General features: G+C 39.3%; 2 protein-coding genes across 4 annotated transcripts; one reads left to right on the top strand and one right to left on the bottom strand.

Moving 5' to 3' along the window:
• Window positions 1–389: 389 nt before the first annotated feature.
• Window positions 390–5,264, bottom strand: cenpo (centromere protein O). The gene is made up of 6 exons (XM_051382710.1): window positions 5,125–5,264; window positions 4,813–4,964; window positions 4,026–4,194; window positions 3,651–3,922; window positions 2,971–3,130; window positions 390–1,776 (listed from the first exon to the last, which is right to left on the bottom strand). Exons 1-6 carry the CDS (start codon window positions 5,138–5,140, stop codon window positions 1,667–1,669), a joined length of 879 nt encoding a protein of 292 aa, XP_051238670.1. The 5' UTR covers window positions 5,141–5,264; the 3' UTR covers window positions 390–1,666.
• slc5a6b (solute carrier family 5 member 6) lies at window positions 5,244–14,760 on the top strand. 3 transcript variants are annotated; one of them, XM_051382632.1, is made up of 17 exons: window positions 5,244–5,344; window positions 5,487–5,543; window positions 7,273–7,738; window positions 7,829–7,894; window positions 8,634–8,685; window positions 8,771–8,838; window positions 9,109–9,263; window positions 9,952–10,092; window positions 10,541–10,670; window positions 10,909–10,997; window positions 11,836–11,948; window positions 12,367–12,437; window positions 12,521–12,607; window positions 13,255–13,427; window positions 13,510–13,616; window positions 13,715–13,836; window positions 14,039–14,760. In XM_051382632.1, exons 3-17 carry the CDS (start codon window positions 7,391–7,393, stop codon window positions 14,183–14,185), a joined length of 1,869 nt encoding a protein of 622 aa, XP_051238592.1. In that variant the 5' UTR covers window positions 5,244–5,344; window positions 5,487–5,543; window positions 7,273–7,390; the 3' UTR covers window positions 14,186–14,760. The 3 variants fall into 3 exon arrangements, with proteins under 3 accessions (XP_051238592.1, XP_051238601.1, XP_051238584.1); XM_051382641.1 differs by lacking the exon at window positions 5,487–5,543; XM_051382624.1 differs by having other exon boundaries at window positions 5,244–5,543.
• Window positions 14,761–15,621: the final 861 nt, after the last annotated feature.

The raw sequence follows: 15,621 nt of genomic DNA, 5'->3' as shown, positions 1-15,621 counted from the left end.
GTTCAAAACCCCAAAGACAATCAGTGTACTATCACAGAAGACTAAGAAAAACAGGATATATTCACATTTAAGAAGCTGGAACAAGAACATTATTGCCATTTTTCTTAAACACTATCAAGATCTGTGCAGATTTACTGTCAACTGATTGATTAATCATTTCAGTAGAGAATAAACTGTGTGTGTGGACCATTATGTAGGGAGATCAATAACTGTAAATATAACTGAATAGTAAAATAAATAAAAAACATAAATATATTAGAAATGTGCACATTTGATGCCTGATACATGTTTACAAACACTAGTTTCTTTTAAGATATCCTGATAAGACTCTCCATAGTGTTTGCTTCTGAAGTGATTTACCATTAAAGTAAAGACATGACCCCACCGGCTGTATAAAATGATATATCTTTGTATTTTAGAAGTAATTTTATTATAACAAAAATATTCCAACAATATCAGCACAACTTAAAGTATAACTTATAGATCCCAAACAGTGAAAGATCATGTGAGAATGTAGTAGCATTATCCACTTAAGCACTAAAGCTGCATACAATTAAAAGTATTTTGCACAAGGTGAGTCATTGTTATCTACTGATTGTATAATCTGCAAGAAAGCCCTGTGACTGCCCTGCTAAGGCATCTTGAAACTGAATCTCTAGGGAATGTGACAGTACACAATGACCAACAATCTCATCCACTTTACTTCAGATATAATAGGCTATTGTATTACACACACTGAGACAGCCATAGCAGCAAACACACCTGTAAGACACAGCTCTCTGGAGGACGTTGCACGCACATCAGGTAAGAAAATTACATCCTTTGATTTAATTTAAGTTTAAAAAGTGACTGAAAAACGCATATTTCTCCCTCTAGCCTTTGTATACAATGGATCAAAGCATCAGAAGACCTGAAGCGCTGCAGAGAGACCTGAAGGTGTTGAACCAGAAGGAGGAGAGGGATCTCCAGCAGAAACTAAACATGTTGGACAAACAGCACAAGTACACTCGCAAGATGCTTCAACAACGAAGAGACTCGCTGGTCAACGAACAGAGAAGAGTAGTGATGGTCAAAATCTGTGAGCCTAAAGCTACAGTCAACATCGCCATGAAAGAAATCGGAGAACACAACAATGCAGAGACACACTTCAGCAGAGGTATTCAAACATCTGATGGCAGAAGATTAAATTCCAGCCAGTCCCAGTATCACGACAAAGAATCTGAACTGGTGGAGGAGAGTCGGTCGATATCGGCGCCACCAACGTCACTCACCAGTTCAGTGAGACACAGAGGAAACATCCAGAGCGGCCTGTCGCTCATGCAGATGAAAAACATCGCCACTATAGACTCAATATCAGCCAAAGAGCTGGCCAGGCAGCAGCAGAGAGCTAGAGAGGAAATGGAGAGGCTGAGACAGTTTCAGAGGGACACTTTACACAAGAGGGTGGCCGCATTTATAGAGAAGCTCAAGGACAAAACCCAACATGAAATACAAGTGGAACCGCCGTAGAGGAACTCAGAAAAATTCACTTTCTACTCACAATTTAATACCTCAACATCTGTTAGAAGAAGAAACGTTTAACTAACAGTATTTTTTTTATTATAAACAATGACAATGTACATATTATCTTTAAAAATGTAGAAAAGTTTCATTATTTCTGAATAAATTACACAATATTCCCCATCTTCTTCATGATTATCAAAGCTTTGTGCACAGGAGTCTCCATGAGGAGGCTGCAGTTTTTCTTCCACTCTGGAGAATCAGGAAGCTCTTTGTCTGCAAAAGAAAAAAAAAAAGTGAGTAAATTTTACAAGGAAATAAGTTTGTAATATTACCATATTTACCACATTACCACATTACCATATTTGTTAGAAGCCATTTTGACATGAAATAGTAGGTAAACAGGTGCAACCAGTGATCAAACAGAGTCAGGTTGTTGCTGTTGTGCATGTTGGCTCACTGGAAAGGCTCTGCTACACTAAATGGAACAGAGCCTTAATTTGTGTAATTGGTAACACTTGTGTTTACCCACTATTTCATGTCAATTGCTGTTAAAACGGTGAAATGTTTAGTATATCACAAGTCAGGTGACAAACACTACAATGTTCTTGCACACTAGAGCAAAAACTCAAACAGTCTTGCACACTGTTGATCTTGTGAACTTTAACGTTTCACTCCTCGGACCTCTTAATTTTAATATAAACAAAGTGATGGACAGTGTATGGGATTTCTAACTTCTTTCATTTTCTTTAAAATGTCAGAAAAAAATGCACATCACAATTTCCCAGAGCCTAAAGCAAACGGTAAGAGACTGCAGCTCTTTAGCTCCTCTCCTGTGATTATTTTCAACATTTTAATTTATCATTGTTGTAGGTCTAAAGCGATTCTTACATTGACAATTGTAAAACATATTACATACTAAATAAAAACAAATGTTTGAACATTTTGTTAACTAAAATGACTCTCAGTAGCGATATTTACTAATCTTGAGACAAAATCTCAGACAATTTAAGAATGTGAGGACACATTTGTTGCTAATTTACCAGTATGCTCGATCTGAAATTAGGATTATAAAGTGGCTCCAAACTGATTTTTTTTTCTTTTGATAATAAAGTTGTTAAGTTAGGTTGCTCATTTTATTGAACCAACAGTCAGAAACCAAAATATATTTAATGTACAACCATTTAACGAGGAGAAAAACAAAAAAAATCCTCACATTTGAGCAGCTGGAACCAGATAATATTAAAATATACATTTGGTATTTTTGCTTGACAAACTGATTAAATGGTTAATCAGTTATTGAAATTGTTGCTGCTTAATGTTCTGTCAACGGACTCATAATCAGTGCTTGTTTAGACTGTTCTACCCTCCAACATTGTGTCTTCAGTTAACAGCTTTGGGGAAGCTACAGCTACAGATCTGTTTGAGTTGAGAAACTTCTGCCGTTTAAAAATAAATCCTAAATCCTACCTTCAGATTCAAAGTGGACCCGTGTGGGGAGACATCTGGTGTGGTCGGTGTAGTCCAGGGTGCAGAGAACGGCCGTCTTCTCTCCCGGCACAGTGAACATCATCACCAATATTGAACACAAAACGTTGCTCTCCATCACTTCCACAGCCTTATGGAGTTCCTATAAACAAGCAGGAGGAGAGGATCAGTGACATGACATGAGGCTACCCTCCTCCTGCTACTATCATTAGAGATCGTCTTCCTAAGAGAGATTGTCAAAGCCCTATTCACAGCTTTATTCAAAGCTTTATTCATCTGCGAACTCAAATATTAAAATGTTGGGTAAACAGTTCCAGGTAATGTAATTCTAATCCTAAACACTTTACATTCCTCGTGGTCGGCTGGCTTCCTGCTCATGTGTGCAGCTGAAAGAAATCCTCAGTTTGTGCTCAGGCCCGGCTCCAATAATGGGAAGCAAACTGGATTGGGACGAGCTACACAACCCTAACCTTTAACATTAAGTTAAGATTTAAAACCAACTGAAACTTTACTGTTAAAATAAAACATTAAAAAGGTTTAATAAAATGTTGGCCAGTTCAGAAACCCAACTCAGTCTGAGTTATATTCGTGGGTGGCATCACAGCAGCTACTAATTCGTGAGATAATTTAACACAAACACACAAAATCAAAAAGTCTGGCACCTTCACAAGCTTCAGCTGCTGCTTGCGACCGGCGAAGGCGTTGAGATGTTGGCTGAGCGTGTCCAGAAAACTCCTTATGTCTGTCTGCATGTTGCTCTGTTCAACCAGGCTGTTCAAGGGAATGAACGGGGGGACGTTGTGACGACTGATCCTCAGCGTTGGCTTCACGTCTATCTCCAGGTTGTAGGTGTCTAAGAAGACGCCATCGTAGGCCGTCGCCAGAGACACACACACTCCTTTACCTTGACGAGTCTTTATGACATTGTACCCACCTGGTGACACCAGCGAATACAACAGACATACAGTTTATAATTTAATTAATAAAACTAACCCATCTTACTGTGAAGATAATTAAAAACAACTGGCAGTGATTACCAATGATGTGATGAGCATGCAGGAGGTCTTTCAGTTGTGTGTGTCTGGCCATCAGCCGCAGCAGTTGTGAGTTCTCAGAGTCTTCATCCATTTCCTCCTCGTCTTCTTCTTCTTCTTCTTCTTCATGTGCACTCTGTTTGTCCATAGACACCCTCAGTTTCTGGAGACTCTGAGGCAGGACGGTGTAACCAGCACCAACAAATCAACCAGAAAGGAAACACAATTAGTGCTTCGTTATTAACAAAGTTAGTGATACACAGGGTGACATTTTTAAAATAATTCAAGCTGCCTCGACGCTCCTGAAACATTAACTTGCTGCTTTAACAGCCTCCACTCTTCTTTTTGCACTCTTTCTGATACCTGGTTGCAAGAATTTGGTATTTGGGGTTAAAAACAGGCTCTCAGTCGGCGTGTTCCAGTTCATCCTTACCAAAAGTAACTTAAAGTACACAAAACATAATGTTTCTCCAGCACATTAGTGGCATAGAAAGCAGCACACATGATAATGTGGGAAGGTCAGTTAATTAAACAGTTAATTTGTTCAATGAATTTTATATAACAAAATAATAAACTGATATGGGATGAGTATGCTTAGTGTGGGAATGATCATTTTCGCATCCCACGTTTAATTTTCACAGACAAAAACAACATTATGTAGAAATACGTTGAGTTCTGTGTGTCTGTAATGTATGTTATATATGTCAGCCACAGATATTAACAATATCACAGTAAACAGTGTGAACTCATTAGACCCAAACCCCCGCTGCCAACCTCCAGCTCTTCCCACCTTGTGTGTCTCTATCTCCGCCTTCAGCCGGTCTCTCTGCAGCCTCAGCGCTTCAACTTTAGCCTTCAGCTCCTTCACACGACTCCGCTGCTGGGGTCGACTCTTACGGCTTCTTGCCTCAACTTCCAGGCGACTCAGGTGACTCAAAACACCTGGCGAAAAGAGGGGAAAAAACGCTCCCATAAGACGCTCGTACTCGTAAACCACCACGTTTGCTCCTCCGGCTAGCGTCAGCTAACCTAGCATCACAACAACAACAACAACAACAACAACCTCCCACTGCACGAGCTAGCTTTCAACCGCCGTAGTTACCTGTCGCAGTCTCCATGTCTCGGCACGTTGTTTGTCTTTATGGTGTGTTAACTATCGTTTAAACCGCACAGACGGAAAATATTCGCGTCAAGTTTCGGACGGTTTGATTTTGGCGGCTGCTGCGTCATCGCGTGTAGCTCCGCCCCCCCCCCCCAAAAACCCCGGAAGAGAATTCAAAACAATTTGCGATCACATGGACGACCGAGAGCTTCGCCAGCTGGTGGGTTAATTTAATGCTTTCTGAAAACACCACGCACATAGAAAGAGTTCACAGTCTAGATAACGCACATTGTGTTATATAGGTAGTCCGTGTTTTTTTTTTGTTGTTTTTAAAACTAACGTGGCGCTCTTGAATGTGTCAGTGAACAGCATGGTGCCACTGACAGTCAGACACATATCGAGAGTGCAGGCGGGTAAAGGTGAGTCTGTCTCAATCTGTCTGCACCACATCCTCGGACATACTATTACAGATGTTGTTATTTCTTCTGTTTGTGTGTGTGTGTCCTCGTATTCGGTCCAGTTAAGCAGCTGTTAGAGATTTTGAGGGTCACCTGGTGGTGCAGTCGCTACACTTTTCCTGCACAGCCCAACATTTGAATCAGCACCGGTTGTTATTTATAACTAATAAATCTAAAGTTACAGCAGCAGTGTTGTCAAGTGGAGTAAAAGTCACTTTAACGCGTCTCTGCAATGGTTCTAGTTAGTTTATAGAGACCTTATTGTGCTTTGTGCGGTATCCTGTGGTTATAGTTTGTCAATTAACCGATTAGTCGAGTGACTGAGAAACTGTTGCGATAATTGATTTGTTGTTTGAGTGGTTTTTCAAGTAGAAATGCCAAAAAATCAGAGGATTTGTTGGGTTTTCTCTGTTTTATAACACTGTAAACTGAGCATATTGTAAACTGACATATTGTAAACTGACATATTGGGGTTTAGGCTGTTGATTAGACAAAACAGGACATTTGAAGGGCTCTTGAGAAAAGAATGATATCAGTCATATTTATCAGTGGTAAAAGTTATTGCAGCCCTAATTTAATCATTATTATGAATAGGGCTGCAACTAGCAATTATTCTCTTAATTAACCGTTCTGTCTTTTTCCAACCAAGAGTCCAAAAACTAAAAAAAAATATAAATATAAAAAAAAAAGATATTCAGTTCATTAATAAGATAATAATAATATATTATAATAATAAAGATATTCAGTTTCTTAATATCATAATAATAATAATAATAATAATAATACTATATTCATATATTATAATAATAAAGATATTCAGTTTCTTAATATCATAATAATAATAATAATAATATATTAATATACTATAATATAAAGATATTTTAGTTTATTATCACATATAACAAAGAAAAACAGCAAATCATCACATTTGAGACGCTGGAACCAGCAAATGTTTCACATTCTTGCTTGAGAAATGACTCAACTCAAATTATGCTATCAAACATTAATCAGTTAATGAATTAACTACTAAGCTCTAATTATTTGTGTCTTTGAGGATTTTTAATGTACTTTAAATGAAACATTTGTACATTATTGTATAATTTGAGTAAAAAAGATGTCTCTGAAATGGCTCTCGGTTTTAGTGGAAACTTTTCAGATCCAGGCCCATTTGTTGCTTTTGACCTTCAAAATCCTCAGAGATTGGTTGCTGCTTTTGTGTTGCAGTACGCACAAAGGCAGCAGGTGGCAGAGTGGGAGGGCGCCTCCCCCTTGAGCCAAACCAGTAGAGTCAGTATTTTTGGATCAGCCCAACCAGGGGAAAGTTGACACAGAAGTTGTTTGACCTCGGTTTCTTTAAACAAACTGAACATTATCTCACCTAATAATGCTTTTCTGCTGCAAACGGATCAGTTGAAGCAGAGGGAACAGTTATCTCAGCTTCTGTCTTATCTCTTTGGGAATGAATCCTTGGGAAGGAAGGGACAGAAATATGTAAAAACAGCTCAGGGGAACCCAGGGCATGAGGAGGAGGAGTACATGGGGCGTGTAGGGTCAAGCAAAGTGATTTGTTTATGATAAAAGGGGGTCACAACAGGTAACAACTGTGGCTGATTGTGGGTGAATGTCAGCAATTTGTATTCTCCCTCTCTCTCTCACACACATATATTTAATCAGTGTTTTCAACTTCAAGGCTGCCGGACTCTCCTGACTGATGGGTGTGGACAAAGACGTTTCCCATCCGTCTGAATGTATGCCGGCAGGAGAACCAAACCTTCTCCAACTGCAGCCAAGACTTAAAGACAATCAAGATGGACCCGTCTGACCAGAAACACTTCACGGTTGTAGACTATGTGATATTTGCGGTCCTGCTCGCCGCCTCTATGGCCATCGGGCTGTACCATGCGCTATCAGGCGGGCGTCAGCGCACAACGCAGGAGTTCCTGATGGCAGACAGGAGCATGAGCTGTCTTCCGGTTTCGCTGTCACTCATCGCCTCATTCCAGTCGGCTGTGGCGATTATAGGTGTACCGGCAGAAATCTACACTCACGGCACTCAGTACTGGTTCATCGGCTGTGCTTACGTTCTGGGCCTCCTCATTCCTGCTCATGTTTTCATTCCGGTGTTGTACAGACTGCGGCTCTCCAGTGCTTACCAGGTACAGCTGAACTGGATTTAAAATGAGTTCATATTCATGGTGTTTATCCTTCATGTTCTTCACGGTTCTCATGTTGCTTTGTTTTAACAGTATCTTGAACTGCGCTTCAGCAAAGCAGTGCGCATCTGTGGGACTTTGACCTTCATCTTTCAGACGGTGGGTGCAGCGCTTCACATAATAAAGGAGGGATGCAGCAATCCAACTTTTTCTCTACCAATAACAATTCCAATACCTCAACTCAGGGATACAGACTCCCGATCTGATACCAGAGTAAAAGGTAAAAAGAGTAGCTCAAACTCCTTAATAAATTATTTACAGAGACCCAACAGTTCCCACCATGAGCAAGCACTTGGCGACAGCGGCAAGGAAAAACTTCCTTTTAAGAGGCAGAAACCTCGAGCAGACCCCGACTCTATGTGGGTGGTCGTCTGCCTCGACCAGTTGGGGTTAGAGAGAGAGCAGAACACACCTATTGTAAATTAAGAGACTAAGTACAATCACTTTGCAGCCTGATTATGGGCTGTTTAACTAGCACAAATGGAGCACAGTTTGTTTGATCGGCACAAAAACCAAAAATAACACATAGTGGTTTTACTGTGAAATGTGTGCCATACTTCTGTGGAGGAACAGTTATATTTGGAAAGAGCCACAGCGAGCTGCTGTTTCCTCATGTTGTCCAGGTACACTGTACAGATATGAGATTCGTGTCATATGACTATAAAGCCTTTGAATCCTCAATCAATCTTCACATCTGACTCCAATTCAGTGGATAAGATTGGTTTGTCCTTATAAAAAAAAAGCCTGAAAATTACAACAGATGGATCCATGTATTCTTTTATTTTCTATATATTTTATGAAGTGGACCGTCTCTGATTTGTCTTTTACTCTGCTGCAGGTTATCTATATGGGAGTTTGTGTGTATACTCCTGCCTTTGCACTAAATGCAGGTACGAAACTTAATTTGCTTTACTCTGACTGTGTAGTTCTCAGTAGACGAGATATGTGGTTCAGTGTGACTGTGCTTTCTTTCAGTTACTGGATTTGAATTATGGGGAGCAGTGCTGGCCACTGGACTCGTGTGCACATTGTACACAACAATTGTGAGTCATTGAAGTCATTTTCATACAACTTAACTCAAAATTTGAATTGTGGGGGATTTCCAACTCACTCTCTTTAAATGCTATCAGATTACACTGTGCTTTGTCAAAAATGAGATACAGTATATTTAACTGTAGCAATTGAAAAATGGTGCATATCTAGTATTTGAATAAAGTATTAATAAATTAATAAAGACGAAATGAATAATTAAAGAAAATATTTGTGTGTGTGTCTTATTATTAATTCCTTTGTGTCTTGTCTGTTCCTGACAGGGCGGTTTGAAGGCTGTGATCTGGACAGACGTCTTTCAGACTCTTGTGATGTTTGCGGGGCAGCTGGCTGTCATCGTGGTGGGAGTGCAGCAGACTGGAGGAGTGTCTGAAGTCTGGAGGAAAGTCTGGGAAGGAAACCGCATCTCTGCTCTCGAGTGAGTCCGCACTGCAATGTAGTTGTTAGAGAATAACCAGCAGCAGGAAGGGATGGGGAAATCTATACACAAATACATCACGATTTATTCATGTCAGTATTTATTATTGACCATTTTGTGTCAGAGCAATGAAAAGTTATGCACAGTTTAGTCCACATTGACTGCTTCTCTGCTGACTGTAAAGAGGATTTTGAAAACTAAACTGAAGTATTAAGAAATGCATGTGAAGTTCAACATCATACAGTGAAAGTGCATTGAGAACCAAGTGGCTGCAGATTTTTCCATTGCAAACACTGAGGACACAACAGCAGCTAATTCTTCTCGTCTGCACAATTTTGACCAGTCTGGAGTGTGAAACCACGTCCCGCCATGGTGGCTCGCCTGGTGGAGCTGGCACCCCATGTGCCCGGGCTGGGTCCTTGGGTTCGAGTCTGATCTGTGGCCCTTTGCTGCGTCTCATCCCCGCTCTCTCCAGCTTTCCTGTCTATCTTGAGCTGTCCTATCAGTGAAGGCAAAACAGCCCAAAAAATATCTGTAAAAAGGAAACCAGCTACTGTATCGACTAAAATCCTGGCGCTTCCATGGTTCACTTGTTTCTGTGTGGAGATAAATTCCAGTGCACACATTTGCTGGTTTGTTCCCTGAAGTGTTGTCTCTGTGCTGTATTTTCTCTCTCTCTCGTGTTCAGCCTAAACCCAGATCCCACGGAGAGACACACCTTCTGGACTCTGGGGGTCGGCGGGGTCTTCCTCATGCTGTCCCTGTACGGAGTGAACCAGGCTCAGGTCCAAAGATATCTCAGCTCACGCACAGAGAAAGATGCTGTCAGGTACTGTAGATTTTCACATTGAATCCCTCTCTTCGCTCTTCGGTTAGCTTTCAGAATAGAATAGAAAAGTAGATTTAAAGTTGGCCCGTATTTTATAGACTTTTTATTGACCGCGCTGTGTGGACCATACACAGATACTGTTTGTAAGCTCCACAGTCATTAACTTGACTTGTACTGAGCCTTTTTTATTTTGGCGGCACTCTCCATTTGTTTTTTTGAGGTCATTTAGAAACCATGTGGACGGTCAGTCCACCTTTTTCAACCAGATGGAAATATCTGAACGACTTGATGGACTGGCATGAAATCTCCAGAAGATGAATCCGAATGACTTTGGTGGTCCCTTGAGTTTTGATTTGTTCAAGACGTTGGTTTATGATTAAATACTTGTAAGACAGACCAAGGAAATCTCAGAACTAACCACTTTTACTACGTTCCTATCCGCCGGCAGGTCTTGCTACATGGTGTTTCCCTCCCTGCAGTTGGCCCTGGCTCTGAGCTGTGTGATGGGACTGGTCATGTTTGCACGATACTGTGGAGAGGATTACTCTGACAAACTGGGCACCTCTTCAAGGGATGCAGTGAGTTTCTGTGTGTTTCTTCCCCTTTTTAGAGTGTTATATGATTTTACCTTTCCTGCTTTTTCTGTTTCCTTGGTTTTACAGTACAGCATGAGTATTTCCATATCTTCTTCCTGTTAGGCTCATTATGTAAATGTGCTGTCATAGATGTCAGATATATATGTCGTTCAATATGACTATATGCAAAACATACTGATGGTTTCAGGAAATTCATAATACATAATTTTTTTTTTCCCAGATGGTGATATACTTTGTAATGGATATGCTGCAAGGCCTCCCTGGACTGCCTGGACTGTTTGTTGCATGTTTATTCAGTGCAGCTCTCAGGTACGCATCAGTCTAAATTTTTGTTTTTTAGTTGTTTTTTTAGGTTGTCAGTCTTAGCAGAACACCAGCACGAGGGAGGCTTGCACATGAACTGATTGGTGTATCTCGCTGTCAGTCAAGATGTGTGCATGTCTTTAGACTTGGGACGATAGGAAGATTTCCTGTCACAATTATATCTTGGCCAAAAAATTTAAATGGTTCAATAACACAGGCAACTATTTAGAAGTTACAACCTCTTAGTGAACTTTTCACTTTTGACCCTAATGAAGTCATAGAGGTCTTTATCAATTTATGCTTATGTCATTTTATTGGTTCTGAGCCTGTCGTTTCTGTCAGTTTCACCAAAGTCTCACAGATTTGACTGTGCAATCAAATCTCCTTCAGACTTCTATTAAAATGCATTTTATCATCTATTTTTTTTTGTCCAATATAACAGAACCACCAGCTACAGAATGAACGCCTCTCTAAAACAGCATCAACAATAACTGAACATTGTAACATTCATAAAGAGAGGATTTATTGCAGGACTGACTTCATTAGTTTCAGCTATGTGCGCCTAATAAACAGCAACAGAGTGTATAATCAGTTCTAAATCTTGAATGCAATTTTTCACCTCAAAGGTTTCTTCATTTCTCAAGCAGTCGTTGTTATCTTTAAAAAGAAAATGTGCAATGCATCCGTATTTGAATCTTGTAAGAAAGCTTTTATTCAAATCTGCCTGTTCCCTTCCTGCACACCTGTCACCGTGGGAGTGCAGTTAAAGTAAAATGTATACTATTTTTCATATTTTTGACATTAATATTTGTATTTATTTATTTATTTTGCTTTTCCTGTGCAGCACCATCTCTTCTGCTTTTAACTCCTTGGCCACTGTGACAATGGAAGACCTCATCAAACCACATTTCCCCGCCATGACAGAGGAGAGAGCAACCCTGCTGTCCAAAGCCTTAGGTTAGCTCTCTCAAGCTTAACATCCATCAATCAGTCCCTCCAGGATTTCACAGGCTTTCTTTGGGGATTGTTACGGCCTAAAATACCTGATTTAACGGCATCTTTTCTAAAAAAAAATGTGCAATACAAGTTGAGTTTTCTTTTTTTTTGTATAATTAAAACTGAAGTCAACTTGTTCCAGTGAGAATAAAATCGCACTGTTTGAAGGGTAAATGATCTCCATCTTCACAAGCAGAAACAAGCAAGTGAGTTTGGTGATGTTTTGTGCTGGAAAATAAGTTATTGCACAAAATAGCTGATGCTTGGTTGAATTTGCATTTATTGTTGCGATCGCAGCTTCCTGGAGGGACTGATCAATGCGCGATACAGAGCTGCATATTAATGACGCGTTTGTTTCAACTTGTGTCTCCCCGATAAGCTATGTCCTACGGGCTGCTGTGTCTGGCCATGGCCTATCTTACTCACCTAATGGGCGATTCCGTTCTACAGGTAAGTTCACAGTCTGTGTGATTAAATAAGAACCAACATTTGTCACTAAATCGCTCTGACTGTTATTGTGTTTGAACTCCCAGGTGGCTTTGAAAATCTTTGGGATGGTTGGCGGTCCGATTCTTGGTCTGTTTTGTCTCGGGCTGTTCTTCCCGTGGGCTAACTCCACTGTAAGTTGAACCTCATTGATGAGACAATATCATGAGACAATGTGCAGTAAAAACATCTTGTTATATCGCTGCTTTGGCTTAAAGTAATAAATTATCTTAATCATAAATTTGCAATGTGGTTTCCAACATTTTGACATGTGAAAGCTTAAAATTAAGAAATGTACCAAAGTAAACAAGATAACTAAAATATATTCCAGCACACACCAGGATACTAAGATTGACGCTGTTTTATTACATCAAAAACACAACAAAATGTTGAAAGATGATGAAAGTTCATCAAATTTATGGCTTTTTTATGCTTTATAACTTTTGTAGTTTGATATGGCACGCAATACTTGCGCCTTTGATGAAGCAACTTTAGCTCCTTTTTGTTTTGTTTTTAATGTAATAAAACAGTGTTGATTTTAGTATGCTGGTGTGCGCTGGAATATATTTTGGTTGTCTGGTTTAATGTGAGTTTTCCTTCTCAACTGTTTTAAAGTTTTGTTCAGAGACGGACGAAGAGGACTTGAACGTGTTACGTATTTCACAAAAAAAGCCCAAATTAGAAGAAAATATGGCAAAAAAATTAAATGCAATGCTACCAGTTCATAAAAACAAATGTAAATCTACAAATGAGTAAATTGTGTTTTGTGTTTCGTTCCCAGGGAGCACTGGCAGGTCTGGGGGCGGGTCTTGCGATGTCTTTCTGGGTTGGCATCGGGAGCATCGTCACTCGAAGCTCCGGCCCGAGACCACCGCCACCCGACTGCAGAGCCATCCTTCTGTCGAACAACACGACTACTGCCATTCAGACCGCGCTCAGAAACGTCACTCTTAGGTATCAGGCACACCGACAGCACAGCGTGATTTGTTTTCACTGCCGTCATTTCACATGTTAATCATCTCTCTTTGCTCTTTAGCCGACCGTCTGGACTCAAGAGATTTTATTCATTGTCCTACATGTGGTACAGCGGGTTCAGCTGCTTCACAGTCATCCTAATAGGCCTGATCATCAGCTTTCTCACCGGTAGGCAATTTCTTACACATTCGCTCTGTAAAACAGAACTTGTCTTCTTTAACTTTAAATTATTTTAACATATACATTTATATATATTTATGTTTTAGGGCCTATGAAAGAAGAAGATGTGAACCCAGGCACAATCTATCCGTTGTTGGGGAAACTGCTTTGTTTTCTCCCAGAGCACCTCAAAAAGAAATTCTGCTGTGTGACTCCTCTGGGACAGATGGTAAGTAAAATGATGATGTTTGATTACAGGGATGAGCAACACATTTGAAACCGCCTCAGATACAGTGATTCAGGCTCAGGCTCAAACACTAGATGACGTCTGTGAGGGTTCAGTGCTTAGGCTTTAGGGTGGGATATGATCTCAGTTACTTAATCTTTCTATCTTTATTTATCTTTTAATGATATTTTTATTAATCTTCTAGCTTTCAGCACAACAAAGGCTGCCTCCACAAGTCAAAGAAAGGAATGGATTGGCATTCCCAAAAGAGGACGGACCATCACCAGACGAGACGGAGAGTTTTCTTCCCGAGGCTCACACACCTTTTGTGGAGTGTGAAACAGCCGTGTGATATCAAAGTTTCATGTCTGACTGGAAAACGGTTAAACTGTCTTTACACAAAGCACTTGGACTAAAAAGATATATCTTTATTTCTCGTTTTGTTGCTGTAATTAACGTAATTCAAATTTGCACTGTCTCATGCTGCAGCAAGATCAAAGCTAACAATGTTGAGTGAAAACTATAGGGCTGTGTTTTTTTTTTTAATCTACTGACATCTTCACATCGTCAATAAAAGTGCAGCTGAGTCTGTTTATAGTTTTATATTTTGTCACAGGTTTTATTTGTATAAGTATTTGTCAGCTTCCCTGAATCACATTCAGTTGGTTCCTTGGTTTTTTGTACGTGTAAAAGCTGCACTACACTGTTACATGAGAATTACTGGATATTCTGTGAACTAGATCAAATAAAATGTATATGCATTTATAAGTAAATGTATATAAAACATATACTTGACTATTGTTTAGCACTACTGCAGCTGAAAGGTCCTGTGTCATACTGTGGGGAGATGATAGTGCCTCACTTTTTACGAATGTATGACAGAAAAACACATTTTTTCTAAGAAGGATTAAAGATTTTGTAGATAAACTTTTGCATTGTTTTGTCCTATTATTTGAATTGTGTGCAACTCGAATAACTTCAATCATGAAGTTCACAATAATCATAAAGTTTTGGTAAATGTCCGTCTTACAGGAGCACCCCAGGAAACAGGCACTCTAATGATTTTTACACATGAAGATTAGTTTTATTATGTTTTTTTCTCTGAAAAACTTGTAATTTATAACAAGGCCTGCATCATAAACTGGAGAAGATGTTGGTATTTACCACACAGGGAGGTTCTAATGAAAGAACTTATTGATATAAGCTATTTTACTTTAGTACTTTTAATTTTTTTTGCTACTTCCCATTTCGGCCGTTTTGCATATTGTAATTTTTATTCCATTACATTTATTTTGTATATCACTTATTTTCATATGAAAATTTTAAAACAAGCATATATGTGAGAAAATACCGTTCATTGTTAACAATAAATTAAATCCCCAGTAAAATGGTTATATAATAAATTATAATAATGTCACACTGACAGATCCAATTTAGCCCCCACAGTGAGTGTGTTTTTTTTTTTAAATAACACTTTAGCTCATAATAACTTGATTACAGGTTGTACTGATAGTTTTCCAAAAGCTGTGGTTAGAAATGTTCTGATACCATTTTATTTTATATATTTTTATCCCTTTTTTTAATCTCCCGAAAAAATCCTGACACCTAAACTTTGCATATGAGCCAATACTGAGTACATTAAAAAACTATGTACATATATATATATATATGTATATATATATATATATATATATATATATACTCTACGCTGGGAAAAATCAGTGAGAAACATCAGCAAGTTGAGAAACATGAGTGGGATACTGTTCATCTGGTACATATTTAATAATA

Source organism: Dicentrarchus labrax, unplaced genomic scaffold (genome assembly GCF_905237075.1).
Source record: "Dicentrarchus labrax unplaced genomic scaffold, dlabrax2021, whole genome shotgun sequence".
Lineage (NCBI taxonomy): Eukaryota > Metazoa > Chordata > Actinopteri > Moronidae > Dicentrarchus > Dicentrarchus labrax.
Note: the sequence above shows the minus strand (reverse complement) of the source record. Positions and strands in the feature narration are given on the sequence as shown.